The 25400-nt window shown below is 54.1% G+C and overlaps 2 protein-coding genes across 2 annotated transcripts; one reads left to right on the forward strand and one right to left on the reverse strand.

The window, feature by feature from the left end:
• The first annotated feature begins 1430 nt into the window (after positions 1–1430).
• On the forward strand, positions 1431–20362 carry TCEA3 (transcription elongation factor A3). The gene is made up of 14 exons (XM_029912696.1): positions 1431–1488; positions 2517–2622; positions 3752–3914; positions 5789–5863; positions 6791–6859; positions 8590–8658; positions 8955–9038; positions 10449–10526; positions 11290–11453; positions 12202–12263; positions 15323–15472; positions 16552–16698; positions 17563–17634; positions 18541–20362. Exons 1-14 carry the CDS (start codon positions 1468–1470, stop codon positions 18547–18549), a joined length of 1269 nt encoding a protein of 422 aa, XP_029768556.1. The 5' UTR covers positions 1431–1467; the 3' UTR covers positions 18550–20362.
• Positions 20363–22600: 2238 nt separating this feature from the next.
• Positions 22601–24974, reverse strand: LOC112121116 (regulator of G-protein signaling 19-like). The gene is made up of 3 exons (XM_026657194.2): positions 24835–24974; positions 24104–24332; positions 22601–23579 (listed from the first exon to the last, which is right to left on the reverse strand). Exons 1-3 carry the CDS (start codon positions 24972–24974, stop codon positions 23391–23393), a joined length of 558 nt encoding a protein of 185 aa, XP_026512979.2. The 3' UTR covers positions 22601–23390.
• Between the last annotated feature and the right edge of the window lie 426 nt (positions 24975–25400).

Here is a 25400-nt window from a genome sequence, read left to right on the forward strand (position 1 = left end):
GTGTAAACTAAAACTAAAAAAACTCATGGCAAGAAAAAAGAACTTAAGAACTATAAGTCAAGGGAAGAGAGAGGTTCTCAGCTGAGAACTGAAATGAGAGGGAAGGTCAATGGGGCAATGAGATCATCGAGGTTCTCCAGAAGGCAGGAGCTGCCGAGATGAAGGCTAGATCACAAAAAGCAGTGAACGGGACACCAAAAGTAGTATCTGTCTGGCTATGGTACTTATCTGTCCCCTATTCCTGGAGCATCTGAGCGCTTCACCATCTTCAATGTATTTCTCCTCACACCCTCCCAGGAGGCAGAGGAGGGCTCTTATCCCTGTTGTACAGGTGGGGAAACCGAGGCACAGAAACGAAGTGACTTGCCCAAGGTCACACAGGAAATCTGTGGCAAAGTAAGGAATTCACTAGGACCTCCCACCCCTAAGGTTAGTGTCCTCACCGCTGGGCGACCCTTCCTCTCCTGGGTTGAGGAGAATAGAGACAAGGGAGCAAATGTTGCTCTGTTATGCTAGCATAAACGCAGAGTCATGCCGCTGGCTTCCAGAGTCGGTCTGGGCGTATGCTGGTGTAGCTAGCAAAAGAATTTGGCACAAGGCCGATGAGATAAGCTGGGGTCAATCTATGGAGGGTTTCAAAGACCCGGGCATTTTAAGGGAGGATGGCCTTGTGGTTAAGGCGCTTTATCTGGATTAAGTCCCATCTCGGTTACAGTCTCCCTGGATGCGCTTGGGCCAGTTGCTTCGTCTCTCTGGGCCTCGGTGCCCAGGCTACAGAACAGGAATAATACTTTTTCTCCCACCCTTTCGTCTGGCTTCTTGCCTGAGGAGGTTGTGAAGGTTAGGACTATAACAGCGTTTAAAAGAGAACTGGATAAATTCATGGAGGTTAAGTCCATTAATGGCTATTAGCCAGGACGGGTAAGGAATGGTGTCCCTAGCCTCTGTTTGTCAGAGGGTGGAGATGGATGACAGGAGCGAGATCACTTGATCGTTGCCTGTTAGGTTCACTCCCTCTGGGGCACCTGGATTTGGCCACTGTCGGTAGACAGGATACTGGGCTGGATGGACCTTTGGTCTGACCCGGTACGGCCGTTCTTATGTTCTCTGCGCAATTTGGGGTTGTCTCTCGTTACATGTCTGTGCAGCGCCCAGCGCCATGGGGCTCCCAATCTCAGTCAGCACCCATGGGTGCTCCGGTGCTAAAATAATGCATTCTTTTCTCGGTTGCACCAGTTCCGTTCTCCATGAAGCGGCAGGGGTGTCACTGGGGGGCACCGTTTGGCCAAGGGGAGGGGGCAGTTTAGAACCGGATTTTGGAAATGTTGCCCCTTTCCTATCATCCCTCCGATGCTGAGGCTGTTTCCAGGGGGTTGTTTTCCACGCTGATGTTTCAGGGCTCACTGCGGCTTCTGTTTGACCTAGGACGGAGCTCTGGATCTGCTGAAAGAACTGAACAGCTACACGATGACCATCGAGCTGCTGCAGGTGAGGGGGAGCGGGTGGGAGAGAGAGAGGCGCGTAACTCGGATCTGAAGAAGGGGCAGGACACGGGGGGGGGCGGTAACATGGAATTCAAGGTATGTTAAAAGCTGTCGGTGTGGTGCTTTGCCCCCCTCTGGTTGTGGCTAGGCCAGCTAGAGCTGGCCGAGCCTGCTACAGCCTGGGCTAAGGGAGCAGGGTTTTTGAGCTCCGGCAGTCCGGCCTCATTGAGAGGTCCCAGGTTCGATCCCCGTGGCTGACAACCCACCCAGAGGCGTCGGCGAGACGCGCAGATTGGGCTGCCTGATGTCTAACAGGAGAGACGTTCAATCCACTTGAACTCCAGCCATTTCCTTGAGGAGGCTGTTACGTTGGGCCGGACGCGAGGGACCCGTCAGTTTATCAGAGCAGCTCCTAAACGACCGCTCTTGCTAGCGGTAGGGAGGGTCCCACCATGTCACCTGTTCTTCCGAGATGATTTCAAAAGCAAGCTGTGATTGAGTCTTGTCCCCTCTCTGGGTCTTTCCTCCACCTGGGAAAGCAGGGGACTGGAAGAGCCTGCTGTCATGAACTCTCCTGATGGATTCCCTTGGCCCCCCACCAGAGGAGCAGGGGGAAGAGGAGCCATACCAGTTTCTATCCATCCGTTATTGTATTTATTCATATTATTTATTATTTGTATTATTGTCACACCTAAGAAGCCCGTCCCGGACCAGGGTCTCACTATCCTAGGTGCTGTACAAACACAAAACAAAAAGATAGTCCCTGCCCCATCCAGCCAAGGTACTTACATAGCCCCCATTGCTGTAATAATTGAGCACCTCACCACCACCCTCTGGGGGAGTAGGGCAGTTCTATTATGCCCATTGTACAGATGGGGACACTGAGGCACAGAGTGGTTAAGTGATTTACCCAAGATCACACAGGGAGTCTGCAGCAGGCTAGTGCGTTAACCACTGGGCTACCTTTCCTCTCTGTTCTGCCTTCTGCTTTGATCTGCTTAATAATAAACAAACGTCCGTTCGTGCTCCCAGTCCACGAGAATTGGCGTGGCCGTCAACGCTGTCCGGAAGCAGTGCTCAGATGAAGAGGTGGTGGCCCTGGCGAAAGTCCTCATCAAGAACTGGAAACGGCTGCTAGGTGAGAGATTCGGAGGCTGCTTCAGCCTCACGAGGAAAATGCCAAAACCTCCTTGGGCCCTTTGATTCTACACAATCCTTAGGGCCCCTTTACTCCCCCGGGATACAAGCAGCTAACGGGCCTGTGAATTTGGCAGAAGGATCATTTGGTGGCTTATTGGTGAGAAGATCTGGACAGAGCCGTGTGCAGAGTGGGCAGGTTATGTTTAAGCAACACTCCCGTACCTGGTCCTGACTTTCAGGACAGCTCTGTCCCGTGCACCCACCAATCACAATAATGCCTAGATCCTATATAACACTTTTCATCAGTAGATCCCAAAGCACTTCCCATCTTTAATGTATTCATCCTCACACTTCACCTGTGTGCTATTAGCGAGGGGAAGCTGAGGCACAGAGAAGCTACATGGCTGCCCACGATCACACAGGAAGTCCACGGCAGAGCAGGAAATTGACCCCCGGGTCTCCCATGTCCGAAGACCACCGGCCCCTCCTCCTCACCGTGCAAACCCTCCATGCTGTTTCAAGTCGTAGGTCCACATGCGAGTTCAGCCAACTCAACCCTGACCCGCATCTCTCTCTGCGGGTCCAGTCCTGGTTCCCCATGCTCTGCATCTCAAGCCTGACCTGCTTGATATTCCAATCCTGGATCTCTACGTAATCCCTGCCAGTGCAATCCTGACCAGAAACGAATGACCTCGTCTGTAGTTGGGTGGCCTGGACCCAGTGGTCATTTGGACCCAAGTCTCAAAAGATAACAGGCTAAAGCACTAATCTTCTGGGCCACCGAGTCCCCTGGTAGCAGAGGATTGGATTCTGTGGGCTGCATATGGGTCCGGAGTCTGCTGTCATGCAGAACGATGTAAATCAGGAATGACGCCACTGAAGTCAGTGGAGCAATAAAGGTGGAAAATTGCTATAAGGGAGATCGGAACGTGGCCCTTTATACCACTGCTCTGAATGCCCAAGTGGGCCACTGATTGAATCTCCCCAAGCCAAGTGCTTGTGGTCGTCGTTTTTTTCTGGCCAATATGACATTATTACCAGCTTGGTGAATAGAAGTGCCCTTCCCCCCCCACTCGCATTTTCGTTTCAGTCAGTGTCTGAGTGACAACCTGATCTGTTCTCCTTAGAGTCCTCGGGGACCCCGAAGAGAGAGAAGGCCCTGGAAGGGCAAAAGGATAAAAAAGAAAAAAGTCTCGACTTTCCCAGCTGGCAGCCTGAAGGGGCGAATTCCCATCCAGTGAAACGCTGCAAAAGCCCAGCTGAGAAGCACAGGGAAAAGGACAAAGAAAGGTATGAGCTAGCCCCTGGGGTTCTTAGACCGTCGGGTTTTGGTAAGCAGTAGCTGTGCCCTGGTGATAGGAAACCACAATACTACAGTAACTCCTCGCTTAACGGTGTAGTTCTGTTCCTGAAAAATGCGACTTTAAGTGAAACGATGTTAAGCGAATTCAATTTCCCCATAAGAATTAATGTAAATGGGGGGGTTAGGTTCCAGGGAAATTTTTTTTCACCAGACAAAAAACTATATATGATATAGATATACACACAGTATACGTTTTCAACAAACAATTTAATACCACTCACAGCTGTGGTGATTGTGAAGCTTGAGGTGGTGGAGTCAGAGGGTGGGATATTTCCCAGGGAGCCTTGCTGCTAAATGATGAACTAGCACTCGGCTGAGCCCTCAAGGGTTAACACATTGTTGTTAATTAGCCTCTCACACAAGGCAGCACGAACACGAGGGAGGGGAGACAGCATAGCAGACAGAGACAGACACACACCTTGTGTGTTGGAGAGAGTGAGAGATGCACACTGCCCCTTTAAGTAAGCTGATCCACTCTTAAGTGCACTGTCTTTTTAAGTGGATCAGGAAGTTGAGACAGCAGCTGCTGCCCCAAGCTCTCTCTCCCTCCGTGTCCCCTCCCTGCTCTATATGGAGAAGGGGTAAGTGGGGTGCAGGAGCAGAGGGGAGAGGGACACCCTGACAGCCCCCCCTTCTCTCCCTGCCCAGCAAGCAGGAGTCTTGGGGAGCAGCTCCAAGGTAGAGGGCAGGAGCAGCATATGGCAGTGGGGGGAGGGACAGCTGAACTGCCGGCAATTAATAGCCTGATGTGCGGCTGCAGCACAGGGAACTTAGGGGAGCGGGGAGCTGATAGTGGGAGCTGATAGGGGGGCTGCCGATCGACCCTGGTTACAAGCCCACACCAGCTAGCTGCAACGGGCTGCTCTTCCTGCAAGCAGTGGACAAAGCAGGCAGCTGCCGAACGACGGTTCGGAGGGAGCATTTCACAACTTTAAACAAGCATGTTCCCTAATTGATCAGCAACGTAACAACGAAAACCGGGATGACTTTAAGTGAGGCGTTACTGTAATAAATCTGTCACTTGGCCAAGGCATGGGAGTAGTCACTGGTCAGACTGTTGAGGCAGAGAGAGGCAAAGGGCCGGATCCTCAAAGGTATTTAGCCGCCTAACTCCCACTGATCCTCTCTGGGCCTCAGTCCCCACCTATAAAACAGAGGAACCAGCACTGACCTGCCTCCCAGGGAAGGTGTGAAGAAAAATGCATTAGGATTGTGAGCGCTCCAGTACAACAGTGATAGATAGTAGTCATGTGTCAGACTACATCTCCCATGATGCACCAGTCTCCCCTTTTAGAGAGGGCAGGTGGTGCATCATGGGAGTCCACTCAGCAGCCTAAGGCTCAGATCCTAAAAAGTATTGCAGCACTTAACGCCCATTGATGTCAGGGGAGTTCCTGGCTGCTGTGGTGCATCATGGGAGACGCAGTCTGGCCAGGGAGCCCAGCCCATGTCAATAAGAGTTTGGTGCCTCAATACCTTTGGGGATGAGGGCATAAGTGACTGGCCCAAGGTCACCCAGGAAGTTTATGATAGTGTAAGGCATTGAACCCCCATCTCCCAAGTCGTGGGCTAGTACACTAACCATTGGACCATCCTGCCTCTCCGCTCACCATGTGGCATCTACACGTCCATCCCTTTTCTCCAGCTAGGTGTAGCCTGCCTGCAGATCATCCCTTTGGTCCCACTGAAGTCAGTGACAAAACTGAATGGAATTAGGATTTGGCCTCTAGCTTCTTAATGGCTCATCCCTTTATTCTTTAGGAGTTAGTAATTTGCTGCATCTTTTCCCCTTCTTTTAAAGGGACTTTCCCAATCATAAGGCAGTGGGCCCTCTTCCTGGCTCAAAGAAACATTCATCGGATCAGAAACAGGACAGGTAAACTCCCCAGCATCCTCCTTATTGCTTGGATCCGGGCGAGGGGAAGACATGGCGGTGTGCGATTTTTTTTTTTTTCAGCCTGATGGGTGTGGACACCTATGGCACTACCCGCCGTTGTATATTTCAGCTAGAGCCGCCCAATTCCAATTCAGGCCACTGCAGCCGTTTCTACCCCTGAACGTATCCATGGTGTAAAAATCCTCGTGAAAACGTGCGCCTTGCTCCAGCAAATCACGGTGGCACAAGCGGGAGAAGTGTGTGTTGAGGGAGGGGATGGGTGAGGGGCAGAAGTGCATGAAATCAGAGCTGGGATCTAGAGTTGGAGTTCATCGATTTGGCTGAACCAAAACCACCCACCTGAACAGCCCAGGACTTGGATGTGTTTGAAATCTAGGACCTTGACTCGTCTCTAGTTTGAATACAAGGGGGTTGGGTTTGGCCCATCGCCGCTGATAAGGTTTTGTTTGCTCTTGGATTGGACAAAGGGCTTGTCTGCAGGGAGGCGAAGTTGTAAATCTGCAGGGCTGTAGCCTGCTGTGCAGTGACTGGCTCCGTGGACTCGGCTGCAAAAAGTCCTGGAGTGCGCTTTGCCAAAGTGCTTTTCAAATGGGGCGCACCAGGGAGCATTTAGTGCACGGTGGCCAGCTAGTGTTGTAGATTCACACCCCAGCCTGCCACACGGGGAGTCTCCGTGTAGACAAGCCCTTAGTTGAAAGATAGGGGAGCTTTCAGGGGAAGGAATATGGAGAAGACTGAGAAATGAAGGGGGTCGCTCGCTTTGTTTTTCATTTCTTTCCTCTTGTCTAGTGTGTGGGCTCGGTTTCTAAGACAAAAAGAAGGGGGCGGGGCGGAAATCTGATGTGCTAAAAATAGAACTGTGCTGAAGAGCAGAAACCCCTCTCCCTGAACCCCATTTCTCCCCAGGAAATCCAGCAAGTCCGGCTCTCACACGGCAGCCCCAAAGAGTCACGCTGCAGACTCCAAGCCAGACAGGTACTTGCTTATGTACCCCCAGATCCGTTATTTGGGGAGCAGCAGTTACAGGGCAGGGGGCAATGCGAATGAAGTCGCACAGGGCTTGAGGTGGACGGAAAAGACTCCTCTTGACTTCCAGGGTCTCAGATCAAACCTACAGCGAGTCAGTGGCAGAGTTGGGAATAGAACCCAGGAGTCCTCCAGCAGCAGAGCTGAAATAACACTCTCCAGGCACAAAACCTTTATACCTGTGTGAACACATAACAATACCTGGCTCTTTTATCTAGCATCTTTCCTCAGTAGATCTCCAAGTGCTTTGCAAAGGAGGTCAGTATCACCATCTTAAAGATGGGGAAACTGAGGCACAGAGCAGTGCAGTGACTTGCCCGAGGTTACCCCGCTGGCCAGTGGCAGGGCCAGGAGTAGAACCCAGGTCTTCTGGCTACTAGGCGGCGGTGCCTAGAAGGCAGGCTGCATCACTGTCCTGTTATCAGTGCGGTTACCCAGACCCATTCGCCACGTGTGAGTGATACGGTCCAGCCGTTTCCCAAGGGTTTATAATCGGTGTTTGGCGTGTAGCAGGGCTGTTGAGACTGCTCCGAGCTGTGCCTCCTGTAAAGCACAGTGGGGCCGGATAATCGCGCTGCCCATGCTATGTCGAACGTGGCCTGGCCCCTCGCCTCCAGAACCGCCGTGAGTTTAGGACAGGATTACCTAACAGGCTAAAGGCCTCCGCAGCAGCAACTGAGGCTGTCAGGTATTTCTAGACCCACAAAGGTTCAGAGCCAGGTTCCGATGGATGCAAAACTCTGAGGGGCTTCCAGAACGGGGCCTGTGGTTTGGCCGGTTATAGAAACACAAGCTAGTTGGGAAGCTCGGAGCTGGCTCCCAATTCAGAATTCTGCCAAAGTCAGGGTCGGACCCGGGGTTTGGGCTGGGTTCTGTACAGAGAGAACAGCCAGCTGCTGAGATCAGATCCCTGCTCCGGTGGGGACTTCTCATTCTGTGCAATTGACCGTGGTGCTTTTGTTGCTGGAAGGGTCTTCTAAGCTTAGGAGGGAAGAGGGCCGGGATTTGGCTCGTTAATTACGCGGGAGATGGTGGATTTCTCCATCCCCTGCAGTCCCAAGGTCGAGACTTTCTAAAAGCTTTGCTGTAGCTTGTGCGGAAATGACAGAGTGAGGTTCTCTGGCCTATGTAACGCAGGAGGTCTGACGAGGTCCCTTCTGGCCTTCAAATCTATGAATTTGGATGTTTTGAGTTATTCTTATGCTTTACACATCTCAATACAATAATTATACCTTCAGAAACACAGGCATTCAGTCTGCCAGGCCCCCGCTCTAACCATCACACCATACTCCCTCTCAGAGCAGGGAACAGAACCCAGGAGTCCTGACTTACAGGCGTTTTGCTCTAACCACTAGGTGACACTAATGACTAGGGGGTCTGGCATAAGGGTTCCCTTTTATGCTTGAATTCTCCAGTTGCAAGAGGGGTGAATTGTGGGGGCATGATGAACCTGCTGGGTTTGCAGGAGGCTGACTGGGTCTGGGAGGAGTCCCCAGACATACCAGTATCTGTGGATAACCGGTGAACAGTTCCACTGGCGAAGAAGCGCCACTGCGACTGGCACGTGGCCCTGGGCAGCTGGTCACCCCCACAGATGTCAGCAGAGAGGGCTTGGGGGTCCGGTGCCGGGATCTCAGTTGAGCTAATCTCTCTCCTCTCTGTGTGTTTTCCCTACGAAGGGAGACCAGCGACTGCAGGGCTCTTCCCGCCACCTCTAAAAAGTCGCACTCGGACGGCAAGAAAGAGAGGTAGGTGTTTTGTGGGTGGATTGTGGCACATTTTGCTTCTCTGTCTTTGGACGAGTGGTATGCCCAGCTCAAAACAAGGCACCTTCCATCTGCCACCACCTCCTCCACATGGCAGTGACCTGCTTTCTCCTTATGCTTTCTTGCAAGCCCCGGACAGGATGCCCCGTTCACCAGTAAATGCCCTCTTTAAGGATTACCAGGCCCCGTGTGCCCCCTGGTTCTCTGGGTGTTTCCCTCCTGAACCCCTGTTCTCTGCGCTTTACGACATGGCCCATCCACCCCCACTTCTCTTTCAGGAGAGATTCTGCAGACTCAAGATCTTCCACCGTCACCACTGCCTCCTCCTCTTCCTCCCCTCAGAAGAGACCATCGGTGGAAAGGTAAGGGGGAGGCTCATTCTTCCAGCCACCCCACTGATGGCTGGGATCTCACCCTGCTGAATCAGACAAATGCAGGGCTGGAAGGGACCTCGAGAGGTCATCAAGTCCAGCATCCCTATGCAGAGGCAGGGCCAAGTAAACCTAGACCAGCCCTGACAGGGGTTTGTCTAACCTGTTCTTGAAAACCTCCAATGACGGGGATTCCACAGCCTCCCCGGGAAGCCGGTTGCAAAGCTTAACTCCCCTTGCCGTTAGAAAGTTCTTCCTAGTGTCCAAGCTAAATCTCCCTTGCTGCAGATTACGCCCCTTACTTCTTATCCTACCTCCAGTACTTCTTGTCCTCCGGGGGATCTACTGCAGGAGAAGGAAGCTGGGATTCTGAGGTCCTATGTAGGGGATGCGTGTCCCCTGTGCGTTATGGAGCTCTGTGCGCCGGCTGGTCACTCTGCCCTACCGGGGACGGCTCCAGAACTGGAGTGGGTAGGGTGAGTTAGAAGACATCTGGATGGAGGTTCCTTGTTAGAAGGCTCTTGGACACCATGTGGCTGGGCACCAGCCAGAAGTCTAGAAAGAACCGGAGGAGGCAGGGAAGCCGCGATGAAGGTCATGACTTGCTGATTCCCCCAGGGGGCTCCGTCAGTCATGGCAGAGCGGAGCTCTCAGCCAGCAGGAGGCCGTACACATCACACAGGCCTTGCAGAGTTGGGGCGTCCATGACCTGTACCCCTCTGTTTCAGCATTGTCTGAAACAGCCCTGGCCCTGGGCCTTATCCCCAGGGGTATGCCTCCACCTTGTCAATGGAAACACCTGCGGCTGGCCCATGTCCGCTGGCTGGGGCTGTTGGATTGCGGTGCAGACGTTTGGACTCTGGCTGGAGCCCGGGTGTTGGGACCATCTGGGGGGATGTCCCAGAGCCTGGGCTCCAAGCCAAGCCCAGACATCTATACTGCAATTGTATAGCCCCGCAGCCGAGCCTTGTCAGCTGACACGGGCCAGCCGCGGGTGTTTATTTACAGTGCAGACCTGCCCCAAGAGACCCAACGCCCTTCGCCGAGGGCTTGGAAGGCATCGCGTGCTGCCCGTAGAAGGCTGTCACCTCAGATCCCACAATGCACAGGGGCCTTTGCACACTGAGGGTCTGAGCCAACGCCAATGCAAGTCAATGGAAAGACGCCTGCTGCGTTCGGAGGAGGTGGGAGCAGGCCGTTAGCGCTGAGCGTTTGATATCCCACCAGACGATCTCATCCCTGACCACCTCTGTCCTGGGTGCTTAGACCATGCCCGTCACCGGGGTGTCCAAGCACGTTACAGATCTATTGCTGGGGTCCCCAGAAGAACCTCAACCCTTGCTCCTCCCCTCTCTCTGCTGGCATCACACACACTGTTGCCTCTCCCTGTTTCGATTCCAGGAGACCCTCTACAGGCTCCAACCCAGCAGCCTCTCCTTCCGGCTCTCGGAAGAACTCCAGTGATGGCAAAGAGGAAAGGTAGGGGAGGGTGGGAAAGCCTCGTGGAGATGACGCTGGAGGCTAGCTCTATCAGTGGCCCAATGCTTAGAGCAGTAGCCTGGGACTCAGGATAGCTAGGATCAAGTCCCTGTCTGCCACAGATTGCCCGTGTGACCTTGGGCAAGTCACTTAGGCCTGGATCCTCCAAAATATTTAGGCATCTAATGCCTATTGAAACCAGTGGGAGGTCAGCACCTAAACACCTCGGAGGATCTGAGCCTTAATCTCTCTGTGCCTCAGTTCCCCATCTGTACAATGGGGATAAAAGCCCTGGCCGACCCGAGAAAGGTGTAGGGAGGACAAACGCATTCCAGATTCTCAGCTTGTAAGGGAGTGGGGGTAAATACCCATGGTGGATGGATCTTTCTAAGGCCCATGAGCAGGAGAACGGTCAGAATACGTCCCCAGGCCACTGTGGGATGGATGGAGTTTGCAGGGGGGTTAGTGGTATGGGGACGGCCCCATGACAGCATGGGATGGAGGGGCCGTGGGGCTTGGAGGTCTGAAGATGCTCCCTCTGCCCGTGTGGGGGAGAGCAGCACCTGGGGGCTACAGGCAGCCAGTGGGGGGGGGGGGTGAGTAGAGAGGCTCCTAGGGAGTGGAGGTAAGTGTCACACAGAGGGACCCCTTGCAGGTGAAGATGCTTCGGGTAGTGCCGGGAGCCCCTCCTCTGGTTAGGGCTAGCAAGGAAGGTGCCTTTTCTTGTGGCTTCCCGGGGTGACCGCCTGTCTGTCCTCTCCAGGCCCAACAGCGCCAAATCCAAACCCGAGACCCCCAAGACTCCCAGCAGCCCCTCGAGTCCCACGTTCGCACCGACCATCTGCTTCCTGGCCTCCTGCTACCTCACGGGAGACTCGGTCCGGGACAAGTGCGTCGAGATGATCTCGGCCGCCCTGAAAATGGATGGTGAGAGGGGGCTGGGGTTGGGAGTGGCCCGGGAGGGGAAGGGGCCGTCACCTGGGGAGGCTTACAGAGAGGACTGATTCTGAGGCGTCCCTTTCGCTGGGTGGGGTCAGAGCGGGAACAAGGGCTGGGATTGTGACCCGAGTAGGAGCCAGTCACCGCTGGGCGCTTTGGCGGTTTTGATGATTGATTTAGCTGCTCATTGCAAAAAACCCACTGGGCCAAATTTCTCCTGGGTGTAACCCAATCGGCTTCCACCAGGTCATGCCTTGCCGTGTGCCTACTGCTGGTAGGACCGAAATTTAACCTCCTGGCTCCTTTCTTACATCTCTGTGCAAACTGCAAACGCTGTGTTGTTTGCTTTATGTGTTTAAAACAACCCAGTGGGTCAGCCCTTCTCAGAGCAACCCTACAATAACAACCCAGTGAGCGTGGCCTGGAGTGCATAAGCAACCCTACAATAACGCACCTGCATGGTACTTGTCAATAAGCCTATGATAATCATTTATCATTCGCTGCTCACGAGCGACCCTGCATGAACAAACTGGGTATGGCCCAGTGGCGCGCAGGCAACCCTACAGTAAACAACGGAAGGGATACAAATCGTTGTGAAGGAATTCGGTTTCAGTGTCAAGCTTGTTATGTCGATAATTAGTGATTTCTTTGAACTCTGCTTTGATTTCGGCACGTTCTCTGGGTTCGGAAGTGTGCTCACCCCCCTCTCTCTCTCTCTCGCTCTCCCCCGCTTTAGATGATTACAAACAGTTTGGAGTCAACTGTGACAAGATGGCCTCTGAAATCGAAGATCATATCCTTTGGCTGTCCGGGCTGCGGCTTGGTTCGCCTGCCTGGCTACTGGGGACCGAGCCGGAATCCAAGGGGAGCCCTGCTCCTCTGGGCCTGTTGGCGGGGCTGCAACCCACGGTCTCCCCCACTGCATTTAGCTAGATATAAATGAACAAAGCCGATGCCTGTCCTGGGCTCCAGAGCGCCGAACGCACCACTCACAAAACGATAAACCCCGGCATCATTTTGACAGAGACGCAGCCGGCCAGACACCTCCGCAGGCGCCTTCCCTCCCTTTCCTCGCGTACCCTCAGCCCTCTCCAACCGGGGAATCTTGCTGCGTGCCCAAAGTCAGGCTGTTTCAGACCAAGGTGGGGAGCAAGATCCAGAGTCTTGGAGCCCCCGCAGGGAAGCCCCTGCCGGCTGGCCTCTCCCTTTTATAAGGAGGGGAGCCAGCTCGGGAGCCCCCGCTGATGGCAGCTGTGACTGCGTGACGCTCTAAGCAGGCACCGCAGCTAAAGTCGCCGGGTAGGTCTCCGCTGCACCCGGGAGGTGTGACTACAGCACCTGGAGACTCACCCAAGGCTCGAGTAACAACAGGAGGGAAGCCGTGGCAGCCTGGATGGTGGCAGGAGCTACCCCTGGCCACCCAGTCCCCTGGGTACATACCCAGGCCACTAGCCAGGCGGCTGGGGCTTCGCTGCTATTGTTATTCTACTAACTTTGATCCAGGCTGGCTCAGGTCTGGGTACACGCACTGCACTCACACCTCTGATTGCAGGGTAGCCAGACCCATACACCTGCAGGGGGGCATGTAACACACAAGTGGGTTACTCCCGTGCCCCCAGAACTCTCACTGTGGGTACTCAGTCCCTCCTAGACGCTGCCCCCAGGGCGCTATCGGGCTGTGGATGCAACAGTTTGGCTGTGTTGGCGGCTTATCATATAAAGGCCCGTTGCAAGCCGGCATGGAGGTAATCCCAAGAGCGCCTTCTGTCATGTATTCCCTGTCGCTGGCGGCGTGCGTGAGTTTCCAGCGTGTGCTGTCCCAGCTCTGCGCAGAGACCCGCCACAGCAGACCGCCAGCGAACTGCCCACAAAGACCACAAGACTGGATTTGTAAGCGAAGGCGCCCGGCCAGGTTTATTGTCAATGAAGCCCGGTCCCCGGGTCAATGTCTACAGCAGGGGTAGGCAACCTATGGCACACGTGCCGAAGGTGGCACGCGAGCTGATTTTCAGTGGCACTCACACTGCCCGGGTCCTGGCCACCGGTCCGGGGGGCTCTGCATTTTAATTTAATTTTAAATGAAGCTTCTTAAACATTTTAAAAACCTTATTTACTTTACATATAACAATAGTTTAGTTATATATTATAGACTTATAGGAAGAGACCTTCTAAAAACGTTAAAATGTATTACCGGCACGCGAAACCTTAAATTAGAGTGAATAAATGAAGACTCGGTACACCACTTCTGAAAGGTTGCCGACCCCTGGGCTACAGTGACGCTAGCACATGTATGCCCAATGCAGTGGACTCAGGGAATGCTGGGACTTTCCATTCCCCTCTCGGCTGGCCAAAGACACACCCTCTGTGACCCTACTTTTATACACCGATAGAAACAAGTTACGGAGTGCCCCTCTGACGTGGTTAGTTCCCACCCTGTGTCTTGTACACCTGGGTTCGATCAAAACATCTCTATCCATCACGCTGTCATCCTAGCCTTATCTTTAAGAGGGGGTCAGGGTGACCCTGTATCATCTTTGCGGAGTGTGTTTGCACCATAAACCTGTATCGAGGTGGTCTGGTACCACCCTTCCGGAATGTGTTTGGGTGAGTGTCTGTGCCTGGCACTTCCTAGAAATGTGTGTGTTTTTGCAATGCCAGCCCTGTTCTTGCCAGGTTCTGTGAGCTTGCAAGCAGGCATGTTTTGTATCAGCAAGGCTTGACCACGACTTTAGTTCAGGCCTCGTGTTTCAGGCTCTCTCTTTCTGCTACACAAAGTCGGTTGCAGAGCTGTTATTAGCCGGTCAGGCTTCTGTACTGTCATAAGCTTCCATCCCAGGGAGATCCACCACGTTCACTGTAACGTCCATTAAAATAGGGGTTCTCAAGCTTTTTCTTTCTGAGGCCTCCCCAACATGCTATAAAAACTCCACGGCCCATCTGTGCCACAGTAACCGGTTTTCTGCAGAGAAAAGCCAGGGCCGGTGTTAGGGGGTAGCAAGCAGGGGCCATTGCCTGGGGTCCCATTCCACAGGGGCTCCCACAAAGCTACATTGCTCAGGCTTCTTCAGCCCCATGTGGCAGGGCTCAGGGGCCCGGACTTCAGCTCCATGCGATGAGACTTTGGCTTTCAGCCCTGGGCCCCAGCTAGTCTAACACTGGACCTGCTTGCTGGACGCCCTGAAACCTGCTCGCGGCCCCGCAGGGGGCCCCGGATCCCTGGTTGAGAACCACTGCATTAATGCACTCAATGAGCTCAGATGAGGTATGTTTCGCACATCGCCACCTCGTGGCTGAACAGTGCAATGCAGTTTAGCATTCCATTTCAGCGTCAGCAGGGTGAAGTTAAGTGGCTTGCCCTCTCCTGCACTTGCAGTGGAGGAGAGGTTGTACCTTACAGGGAAGCTACTGTGTAATAGACAAGAGATTAGTGAGAAGCGGGAGGACTGGATCCTGCTGGCAAAACATTCTTGATTTCAACAGGAGCAGGGCCGGCCCCAAAATCACTGGTCTCCAATACAAACTCAAATCTCAGTTGAGGTTTAATGAAGGCGACTCTGGGTCCATTTCCTAGGGTGCCTGGGGTCCAGCCGGGGCTTGGCATCAAAGCCTCAGGAATCTAAGGAGCTTTGCCTGAGTTCTAGGGGTTGTTTGAATCCAAACGTCCAAAGCAAAACCTAGGGAGGTAGAAACCCTGGAAGATGTTCCCACGAAACCCTAGAGCATGGCCTGGTTCTCTGGGTGTCCCAAAGCCCAGAAGGGCCTCTCTAAGGGTATCCACTGATACCTGTACATTCATAACCCACCACTGCAGTGTCCTGTTACCCTTGGGCTCTTATTCCTTGACGGTGCCACATATCTTCCAAGAGCTGAAGAGCACGGACATGAAGTACCGCAACCGCGTGAGGAGCAGGATCAGTAACCTGAAGGATCCCAAGAACCCCAACCTGCGGAGGAACGTGCTGAATGGAGCCATCTCCCCCAGCCTCATTGCTAGGATGACGGCAGAGGTGAGGAACGGGGTGGGAGGTGTGAAGGGAGGGGGATGCCCGGTGACTGACTCGGAGAAGAATCGTTTCCGTGAGAGATCGTTTCCGTCTGCGCTATCGCTGATGGGAATCGGGCAGAGCTTAGCAGGAGGGGAGGAGATAGGAGGGGGCAGGCCCGGGGGCACTGGGGGTGCTGTAGGCTAGTAGTTAAGAGCAGGGAGGCCAGTGCAGTACACGTCACAGGTAGCATTGCTGAGTCTGGCAGAGGCAGCCTGCCAGAAGTGGTGAGAGGGAGTTGCCCACGTCGCTCAGCGGCATCCCCCATGCAGATCGAGGACAGTTGCAGAGGGGGGTGGGGAAGAGGGGGGGGGGGAGATGAGCAGCACCCTCTCCCCTCTGGAACTCACGCTGGAAATCCCACGTTCGGTGGAAACAAGGCCGATTGTCATTGTACACGCTGCGAAATCCAAGTGTAGTTTGCTTTCTCTGCCCAGGAGTGTCACAAGGCCGGAATAGTGGGGGTTGGGGCTGCAAGGCAGGGTTCAGGGGCATTGGCAGAGCTGTGGGGGGAGCCCAGGGCTGGAAGAGCAGGGGGGCTGCAGGTCAGAGTTGTGGGGCATCAGCAGAGCTCAGGACTGGACTAGCAAGGAGGCCGGAGGACAGGATTGAGGAGCATCAGCAGAGCGGGGCGTGAGGAGCCCCAGGCTGGAATAGCAGCGCGTGGCTGCAGCTTGGGTTGGAGGCATGTGCGCAGAGCTGTGGGGAAGCTTGCAGGACTGTGACGGCCGCGGGAGTGCGTTGGGAAGGGGACCTGGGGACCCAGGACTGGGATAGCAGGGAACGTCACGTGTCAGGAGTGAGAGGTCTCGGCCCAGCCAAGGCTCTCGGGCTCGCACTTGCACAGGCCCTCAGTGAGGTCGTGCGGCTGGTGGATTGTGAGAAGATTCCCGTCTGACTTCAGATGCCAAGATGGTGGTTGGGCCTGGGGTGGGAGAGAAGCTCCCCAAGGGACTCTGGGAACCTGGGAGTAAGAAAATGATGGGAGTAGAAATACCTGTTGGCCTCTGTAGCTCTGACCTGGGTGCTGCGACCCATTGCAGGAGATGGCGAGCGACGAACTGAAGGAGCTGAGGAACGCCATGACCCTAGAAGCCATCCGGGAGCATCAGATGGCGAAGACCGGGGGCACCACCACGGACCTCTTCCAGTGCGGCAAGTGCAAGAAGAAGAATTGCACTTACAACCAGGTGGGCACCTTGGGCAGGGGGCCTCCAGCCCAGAGCGATGGCTTTGAGTGGTCGTCTCCAGGGTCAGTGCAGAGAACTTGGCTAGCCCACTCTGACTTGCAGCAAGTTCAAAAGATGCCAAGGGCCATCAATATGCAGCCATAGCTAAGGGCTCTTAGCCACCTGGAAATACAGTGGGGTCCTGCTTACCTGAACCCCCACTGACAGACCTCCCTGTCTAATGGTCTCCAAGCTGGTCTCCTTCCCCATCGACTTTCTGGCCTTCGAGTATTGCTTGTCTGATAGTCCAGAGAAATTTGGGACCTTCCAACCAGGATTCTACTTTACTGTGACGAGTCATGTCCCTGCACCCTAAGGAGGCTTAGCCCAGAGATCAGCAGAAGACCATTGCCCCTCATGTCACTCAACCCCTGGACTGCATCTGTTTCCTTGCGGGGAGGTGGCTCCTGGAGGTTCAGCTCACTTTGCCGTACCGCCCCAAAGCGCAGGTCCTTATCCAGGCCTCTTGCTCCTGCAAGGCTGGGCTGGAATTTAGGGGAGGATTCTACTTTTCTGTGGGATTTCCACTACTTCCTGCGTCTGCTTGGGGCCGAGACGCAGGGAGGAGCAGAGGCAGCATGTGCAGCACGATCAGAAATAACAGGGAGGGAGGAGAAGATGAAAGGAACTTTTCAGATATGGGAACTGGTTTGTGGTTTGGTGGGGGACTGAGTTTTGGGGACGGTCCGGAGCGGTTCTCATTGCGTCTGCAAGGATTCCCTCCCCCTCCATCCCCAATGCCCATTCCCTCAGAGGACTGAGAAGGACTCAGCGCAGACACTTTCATGCTCCCTGTTGAGTCTGCGTGGCTGGTTTTCTCCGTAGGTCCAGACGCGTAGCGCCGATGAACCCATGACAACGTTCGTGCTGTGTAACGAGTGCGGGAACCGCTGGAAGGTCTGTACTCATGGCTCTCCCTCGCGGGGGAGACAGAGCAATTGCTCTAGAGCATAGTGTCTGTTTCACCCACGCCCACCACGGTGTTCTAGAATGTACATCTCCGCCCTATGAGTTATATGTTCTAGACCACCGCGCCCATTTCTCTGGTGCCGTGCTCTAGAACGTTGTCTCCGCAGCTCCTCCCTGTGTAGCGTGTGCTCTAAAACACAGCACCCAGTTCTCTGGTTCTGTGCTCTAGAATGCCACATCCACTTCTCTTCTCATGCATCTTGTGCTCTAGAACAGTGGTTCTCAACCAGGGGTCCGGGGCCCACTGGTGGGGCTGCGAACGGGTTTCAGGGGAGCCGCCAAACCGGGCCACTGTTAGACTCGCTGGGGCCCAGGGCAGAAAGCCAAAGCCTCGCCATGCGAGGCTGAAGCCCGGGGCCCTGAACCCCACCACCCGAGGCTGAAGTCAAAGCCTGAGCAACTTAGCTTTACGGGGCCCCTTGTGGTGTGGGGCCCTTGACAGTAGCCTTGCCAGCTGCTCCCTAACGCCGGCCCTGGCTTTTATATGCAGAAAAAAGTTGTTGTGGCCCAGGTGGGCCGTGGAGCTTTTATAACCTGTTGGAGAAGAAAAGGTGGAGAACCCCTGTTCTAGAACACAGCACCAACACAGGCTTGTGCCTTGTGTGCTCTAGAACCCAATGCCTGTTTTTCATCCCCCTCCAACCTAAAATACACCAACCAGTGTCCTCCTGGATTTCTAAATCGCTCGCTCTCTCTGCACCCTCCGTCAACGTGAGCCCACTCCTGAACCCACCCTGGTCTCTTCAGTGGCATCTTTGCTAGAAGCTCAGATAGCCCCAGCAGGAGAGGAGTCACTAACTTGTTTCCTCCTGTGTTGACTTGCTTGTCTTCCAGTTCTGCTGAGGCCGCTCCTGTTTGCACCCGGGCCACCCGCGGAGACGATGCAGCCTGACGGCAAAGGAGCAGCTCTGACCATCCAAATTTGAAACTGAGGGGCGGGAGGGGGGAGGGGAAGGGAAGAGAACTAACCTGTTGAGAGAGGAGCTGAAAGTCCCTCCCTATTGGCTCCCGCGAATGTAAGGAGGGTTCACTCAGTGGCTAGAGGGAGGGATTGTTTGGCGTTAGGGGTACCCGAGCCTCAAGCCCAGAAGGTGCGATGCCAGGGTGGCAGCCATTAGGAGACTCCTCTGTTCTGATGTATATATTGTGACTGGAGTGATCATTGGAACCCTAGACCGGAAGGACCTGCTAGGTCGTTCTAGTCCATCTCCCTGGAGGAAGCAATGGGTGCTTGGAGCCTGACAGAGCCCAGGGGAAATCTGCCCTGCCAGAGGTTTTGGGGGGGTGTTCTTTGAGCTCCCAGGAAGTAACCTAGCAGCAGCCGAGGTGCCCAGCCCAGTCGCACGTGCTCGTCCCTTTCGTTGGCCGGGTTAAGCAGTCCCCGGTTTGTTTTTATGAGCGTCAGTCCAGGTGGATCTCCCTGTTACGCACGGGGGCGTGGCTAAGACAATGAGGCTTTCCGAATCCCAGGCAGCGTTCGCTTTCGGAGCCAGAGGCTTCCCGCCATCCCCTGCCCAGGGTAAGCCACAGGCTGGTGTGTCTCAAATCGTCATTCTCGGAGGGAAGACGCCCAACTACCCCCCTCTGCCCACTCCGATCTGGAAGGCAGGCTCAGCACTGCTCTCCGGGGCTGCGTCAGCCTCAGTCCTCGCACAGGCCACCGACAGCCCGTTGCACTTTGCCCGTGACAGCACCCTGGAGATGCTCCGCTCCGTGGATGGAGCAGGTGCTGTCCTGCTGGCTGAGACCCGGGTTCCCGGGCTGCGACAGGGGCATGCTTGGCTTCTGCCGTTTGTTTCTCATGGACGTTTCTCATGCTGCACTTACGGGGCCCGGCCGCTGGGAGGGCTGGTCTCCTAACAGATGGAGTTTCAGCTCCGGGATGGGGGAAGTACCATGAGAAGAGACCAGCTCTCCCCTTATTTCAGCCCCATTATAAAGGGCTGCTGGGGGCAACAAGCGACACCCACGCAGGCAAATGCCACGCTGTTTGGGCTCCCCCAGACCCTTAGGCACAGCCTTATAGACTGCTCTCTGGCTCCCCTGGGCAGTTGTCCATATAGGATCCACTAGGTATGTACACCCTGTATAGTTCGCACTCAGCTCCCCTTGTCTTCACCAGGCTCTCGGGCTGCTTTGCGGTGTGTGGATGAGGGGAATTGTAATGGGGTTGAAGGTGGCTGGGAATCAGGGTAAAGGAAGCAGTAGAACAGCGGGAGCCTTCTCCCAAAATCAGGGCAGATACTTCTCTTTACGTGTGGGTATTTTCCCTGAGTGTGGTCACAACACAAAACTCCCCTTGCAAAAACAGCTAACGGAGGGAGATGGGCTGCCTTTAACCCCTCCTCCACTGGCATTTCGGTGGTGGAGTCCTGGAGTATTAATCCTCCGTCCAGCCAGTGAGGGATTTCCTGCCCTTCAGTGGGAAGTCCATTGAATGACAGTGAGCTCCTGTTTTAAAACCAGTGACCCTCCTTTCCTGCCCGAGAAGATGGGAGCTGAAGCTGCACAGGGCTTTAGCTGCACTGGTTTGTGGGTGTCTCTCTTTCCCATTGGTGACTTGTTTTCTGCGAACTGGATATTACAAAGACTTGACCCCAATTCCCTGCTACATTTGATCCTGGAACCTGATTTTACCCCATATCACCCCCCCCCCCCCCCCCCCCCCCCCCCCCCCCCCCCCGAAGTTCAGTTACTCTTTGTTGTAAATAATTGTGCCCTTTCTTGGCGGCTGCCTCTGTGTATCCTGATTCCAGGTGGGACTGGCCATGGAAAATTCCATGCGAGGGAGGCTGTTCTTAACGGTACGCCTGACCCGACTGGAGCAGGGATCGCATGGGGGAAGCTGTTATTCAGCGCCACCTCCTAGCTTCAGCGCCAAACTTTGGGGGGATTAACCACTCTGAACTGGGGAGACTTTTGAGCATCACCTAACGAGAGTGGAAAGCACCGGGGCCCATGCTTACAGGCTGAAGGAGCCGTTAGAATGGGGTAGAGGAGCGGCAGGATGGAGAAGAGAAAGCACGGGGGGGCGGGATGGGACAGAGCTCCTGCCACCTCAATTCTGCCCTATGACCCACTTCAGGCTCGGTGCAGGCAGGGTTGGGTGCCTGCCTGCTCTCATGCTTTTATCTCCATCAGTCAGGGCCCCATGGTGCTAGTCCCCTGCCATATGCAGCGTGTGGATCAGCCAGCTTCGTTTGCTCTCTAGGATAGAACGTATCCCTGCTCCCCCCCCAAAAAAGGGGGTGAAAGGGAGAGAAAATCTGCAGCTAGAGCAATAAAGGTGTAAAAAGCGTGGCTGGGTATCCTTGCTTTCTAACGCCCGCATGCGGGGGACTTAGCCGTTCTTACTGTAATGTTATACCTCTCTCTAGTGCCTTTCTGCCCAAATGCCTTCAACTCTAGATTGCAGACAGGCAGCCAGCTCTGGGGTGGAGGGTAGCAGCCAAGTGGCACACAGCATTGGGAGTAGGGGTCATTTAGGCCAAGGTCTTCAGAGCAACGTCTACTCCACTGTGCAGCAAAGTCCCCTGGGATCTTGACTGTTCACGCCGAGCAAACAGGCCCTAGGGTTGCCATTTTTGTAAGTGACGGGGGGTGCCTCGCTTGATGGTGTCTGCTATGGGGCACCCGATTTTCAGAGGTGGGTGCCGAGTGCTTTCTGAAGGGTTCTCAAGCTGAGCACCCCAAAAAATGGAGGCATCCGAAACCACAAGCCATTTGGGCCTTCATCTCTGTTAAGGAGGCTGCGATACTTAGGGGATAGAGCACGGGACTGGGGCGAATGGATCCTGCGTGCTATTCCTGGCTTTGCCACTGGCCTGCTGGGTCACCTTGGGAAGGCACGTCCTTGCTCTGTGCCTCAGTTTCCCTGCTGGCAAAATAGGGATAACGCTACTGACCTATTTTTGTAAAGTGCTTTGAGATCTACTGATGGGAAGAGCTGGGTATTACTAGTGTTAAGGTCTCATCTGGCAGAGACATCATGTAGCCCAGCAGGACCCCGGGGACACCACTGGAATTATGCTGATATAAGTGAAAGGGGAATGCTGGAGCAAAGGTCAATGAACAGAGGCAGCATGGTCCCATGGCTAGGGCACCAGAGCGGGAGTTAGGAAACCTGGGTTCTAGTCCTGGCTCTGCTCTGCAACCTTGAGCAAGTCACTTCTCTGCTCTGCCTCAGTTTCCCCCCATCTTCCAAAGCAAGGCTAATGGGTCTGCTCTTCCTCTGTCAAGCACTTGGAGCTCTATGGATGAAAGTGAGAGAGCGTTATTAATGGCATCTGTCTCCTGAAGGAAAAAGATAGATTTGCTGACTCATTTCATACATAAGCAGCTCTCTTTATGTATAGATTTATTTATAAATATATATATATACACAGATTGCAGAGACAGTCACTGTCCTGTCCGCTAACAAGAGCCTGGGCATTTAGAAGTTGCAGTCTCTTAGAATGAGGTAGATAGGACTGGCCACAAATCATAAAACACAAGAGAGACCTTGGCTGATCTTGTAGAGCCAATGAAGGAGCTGTTAAAATCGCCAACATTTTCAGGCAGGATTTTTTGGAGGGGGCAGCTTCATTTTGGGGCACCTAACGCAAGATGCCTCTGAGACACTTTTCTGGGTGCATGTAACTCCCATTAGATTTCTGGGGGCTCGCTGCCTCTGAAAGTCATGCCCAAGGTGGCTAAAGGCGGACACCCAAAACAAGTAGCCACCTTTGCATATGTGGTCCTAAAGACTAGCAAGTGGCTAGTAATGTCTGGTATGTACCAGCCAAGTCATTGCCCAGTAATTTTTTTTAATTAATCCCCGGTGGATTTTTTTTTTTTTTTTTTTTGCATTCACTGGACAAAATATATGTTTTCAGCCCCAACTGATAAATAGAATAATGTTAGTCTCTTCTCTAGTGACCATCTAGAGCTGGGCCTGTGAGCTACTTGGCCAGATTTTAAATGTGCTGGCTAGCTGGGACCTGCTCCAGTACTAAGTGACTAGCTGAGCCGTGTTGACTCGGCTCAGAGAAGTGGGAAAAAATGCTTACGAAACTCTTAGAAATTCTGAAATACAATTAATTTTGGGTGGAGAATTTTTCTTGTCCCTAAAACAAAAACACGGAGCTTCAAGCTCTAGAAGATTCACGATCCTAAAAGCCCCCACAGTTCTAGAAGGCTCCACAGTCTAGAACCCATCACAGATCAGATGTGATCTTTGTTCTAGAAGCCCAGACTCATGTACAAGGCATGTAGTAGAACCCCTAGATCAGACACAAGCCACACTGTAGATCCCACTCCAGCTTGTGACCATCCACATTCTAGAACCATGGTCCAGGCCACACATACCGCCTGTGCTCTAGAACCACGCCAGCTCAGATACCATCCAAGTTCTAGGACAAGCAATGCTCTGAAAGGCTCTGAATTCTAGGACCCCGGGCTCTCCCATCTCTACAGGCCCTAGTGAAATCCTCCCAAAACCCAGCATGAGTTACATCTTGTTTGGTTCAGACAGACTAGAATAAGTTCTAGATCAGCGTCGCTATCAAAACACCAGTGGCTTCACCCATGGAGAGAGAGAGAACTGGGGCTCTGTCCCGTCTACCCCGGTGCCTTGACGAGCTGGCATGAAGCTGAAGGAGCTGGCTGTATCCTGAAATGTGTGTGCGTGCGTGCAAGGGGCTTTGCTATGTGTCACAAGTCAGGGCAGACAGTCTCTGCTCCAGCGACTTGTACAGGGGTGAGCTCAGGAACCTGGGGTAGGAGTCTCGGTGCATGAGGGCATAGACTTGTGCCTGGGCCTCGTTGAATATGTGCGTGCTGGGCCTCGCCAGGGAACTGTTGATTGACTCGCGCACGGTAGCATCGATGCTGACCTGCAGAGGGCGATGAACAACGTTCTTGAAGCAAGGGGCCAGGACTCCTCACGCAGCGGCGCTGCTGGGATGCCCTGGCTTTCCTGGCCCCCGCCAAGAGCCCTTTGGAGCGACCCCAGCCTGTCTCGGGCACTTGCGCAGATGGTTCCAACGTGCCTTGAGCTACTGTGACCCAGCAGCTAGCCGCGAGGCTGGGAGACCGTGACAGTTAACTCAAGGACCTGCCCATTCCAAATAAAGTAGGGGCCAACTCTACAGCCAGGAGCAACTGCTGCAGGGAAGCTCAGCTGGCTGATGTCAGAGGACCACTTGCTGTGGGGATGGTCCCACTGCTGGGGCGTCAGGTGCGCGGCTGCAAGGAGACACCCTATGCTGCCCTCCCCCAATATTCAAGGCAGTGCCCTGCATTTAGGGCCTCGTTTCCCTGGCTGTTGCATTACGTTGCGAGGTGACAACAATGGGAGGGCATCAGCTTGGAGCGATGTCCCCTGAGCTGCCTCCCAGCAGGGCTGTGGCAGACCTACCTCCTTTGGGGACAGGATGGAGATGTAATCCAGGTAGATCTTCTTGGCTTTCTCGCAGACCTGCTCCTGGCTCTGCTCCCTCTTGAGCTCCTCGCAGGCCAGCCAGAAGGCCATGTTCTCGTCGCTGTGCTCTGTCCGCAGGAACTCTACGAAGACGCTCCGGCCAGCCGGGCTCGCCAGCACGCAATCAAACGAGCGCTTCCAGGAGGACGCTTCTTCCAGCGTGAGCCTAGGAGACGAGGAGAGAGCGAGTGAGAGAGACGTGACCTCTAGACAGAGTCCTGGCAATTGCACAACACGTTCCCTTTTCAGCACCCCACCCCTCCATCCCCCAGCCGCCATCCATCCCTGACTTATCTCTGTCTGAGCAGAACCTGCCCCAACTCCCTGTCTAAGCCACCTGCTCAGATGCCTATCCCAACTCCTGGGCTGACGGGGCTGACCATCTGGTACTCCCTGGCCCTGCTGCCCCAGATCATCTCCAACTCTTTCCCGTGGCAGAGCCAGAACTAAGGAGGTGCACGGGACAGTGCTCCTGGGAGATCAACTTGACCTCAACCTTTGGACTCGATCTGAATGTTCCCCACATCCCACGTGTTCCGACCCAGGGGCTCGGCTCAGCCTCAACCCTGGTGACTTTAATTTTTTAAAAAGAGCCATTTTCCTTGTGCTGCAGCTTTTGGCCATCCCGTCTTCCTGCATGGTGCATTTTGGGTGGTGCTCAGACACACCTTTCCTCGAGGGGCGGGGGGATCTCCAGCTGGGAGACGCTGGATGTCTTGTGCCCGAACCCGTCTCTTGGTCTCCTTCTCACCGTCCGACTCCTGAAACAGACGGACACGGAATTTGTGGTGGAGAGCGGCGAGGGCATTTTATCTGTGTGAACAAGGAGGATCCAAGCCCTAACCATGGTTCCCAAGTGGACCAGGAACCATGCAGATTTCTATGGGTGGAGTAACAAAACGGTGAGAATCACTCTGTTGATAAGGGAAGTGGGCTGGCTTGGGGGTGGAGTCCTGGACGGGATTGGGGAGGCGCAGGAAACCTGGGTTCTGCTCTTGTCTCTGCTTGGTCACCTTGGGCAGGTCACTTCCCTTCTCTGTGCCTCAGTTTCCCCATCTGTTAAATGGGGTAATGATATTGATTCCCTTGGTAAAGCACTTGCAGATCTACTGATGAAAAGCACTGTATAAGAGATAGGTATTATTGTCAATTTGGGAGCTCCATCAGAGCCAGCTCCATCTATTTTCTGTATCCCTCCTTTCCCTTCTGTGTCTGCTCAGCCATACTGAGGGAA

Source organism: Terrapene carolina, unplaced genomic scaffold (assembly GCF_002925995.2).
Source record: "Terrapene carolina triunguis isolate 2854851 unplaced genomic scaffold, T_m_triunguis-2.0 Scaffold236, whole genome shotgun sequence".
In the NCBI taxonomy this organism is placed as follows: domain Eukaryota; kingdom Metazoa; phylum Chordata; order Testudines; family Emydidae; genus Terrapene; species Terrapene triunguis.

Bases quoted from the DNA above. Each gene is read 5' to 3' on its own strand.
- TCEA3 (XM_029912696.1), top strand. From the start codon at position 1,468: ATGACCATCGAGCTGCTGCAG. The intron at 1,489-2,516 runs GTGAGGGGGAGC...TCGTGCTCCCAG, and splicing joins TGACCATCGAGCTGCTGCAG to TCCACGAGAATTGGCGTGGC. The intron at 9,039-10,448 runs GTAAGGGGGAGG...TTTCGATTCCAG, and splicing joins AAGAGACCATCGGTGGAAAG to GAGACCCTCTACAGGCTCCA.
- LOC112121116 (XM_026657194.2), bottom strand. From the start codon at position 24,974: ATGCCCTCGCCGCTCTCCACCACAAATTCCGTGTCCGTCTGTTTCAGG. The intron at 24,333-24,834 runs GTGTGTCTGAGC...CTCGTCTCCTAG, and splicing joins CCCCCGCCCCTCGAGGAAAG to GCTCACGCTGGAAGAAGCGT. The intron at 23,580-24,103 runs GTAGGTCTGCCA...CGCCCTCTGCAG, and splicing joins CCATCCTGTCCCCAAAGGAG to GTCAGCATCGATGCTACCGT.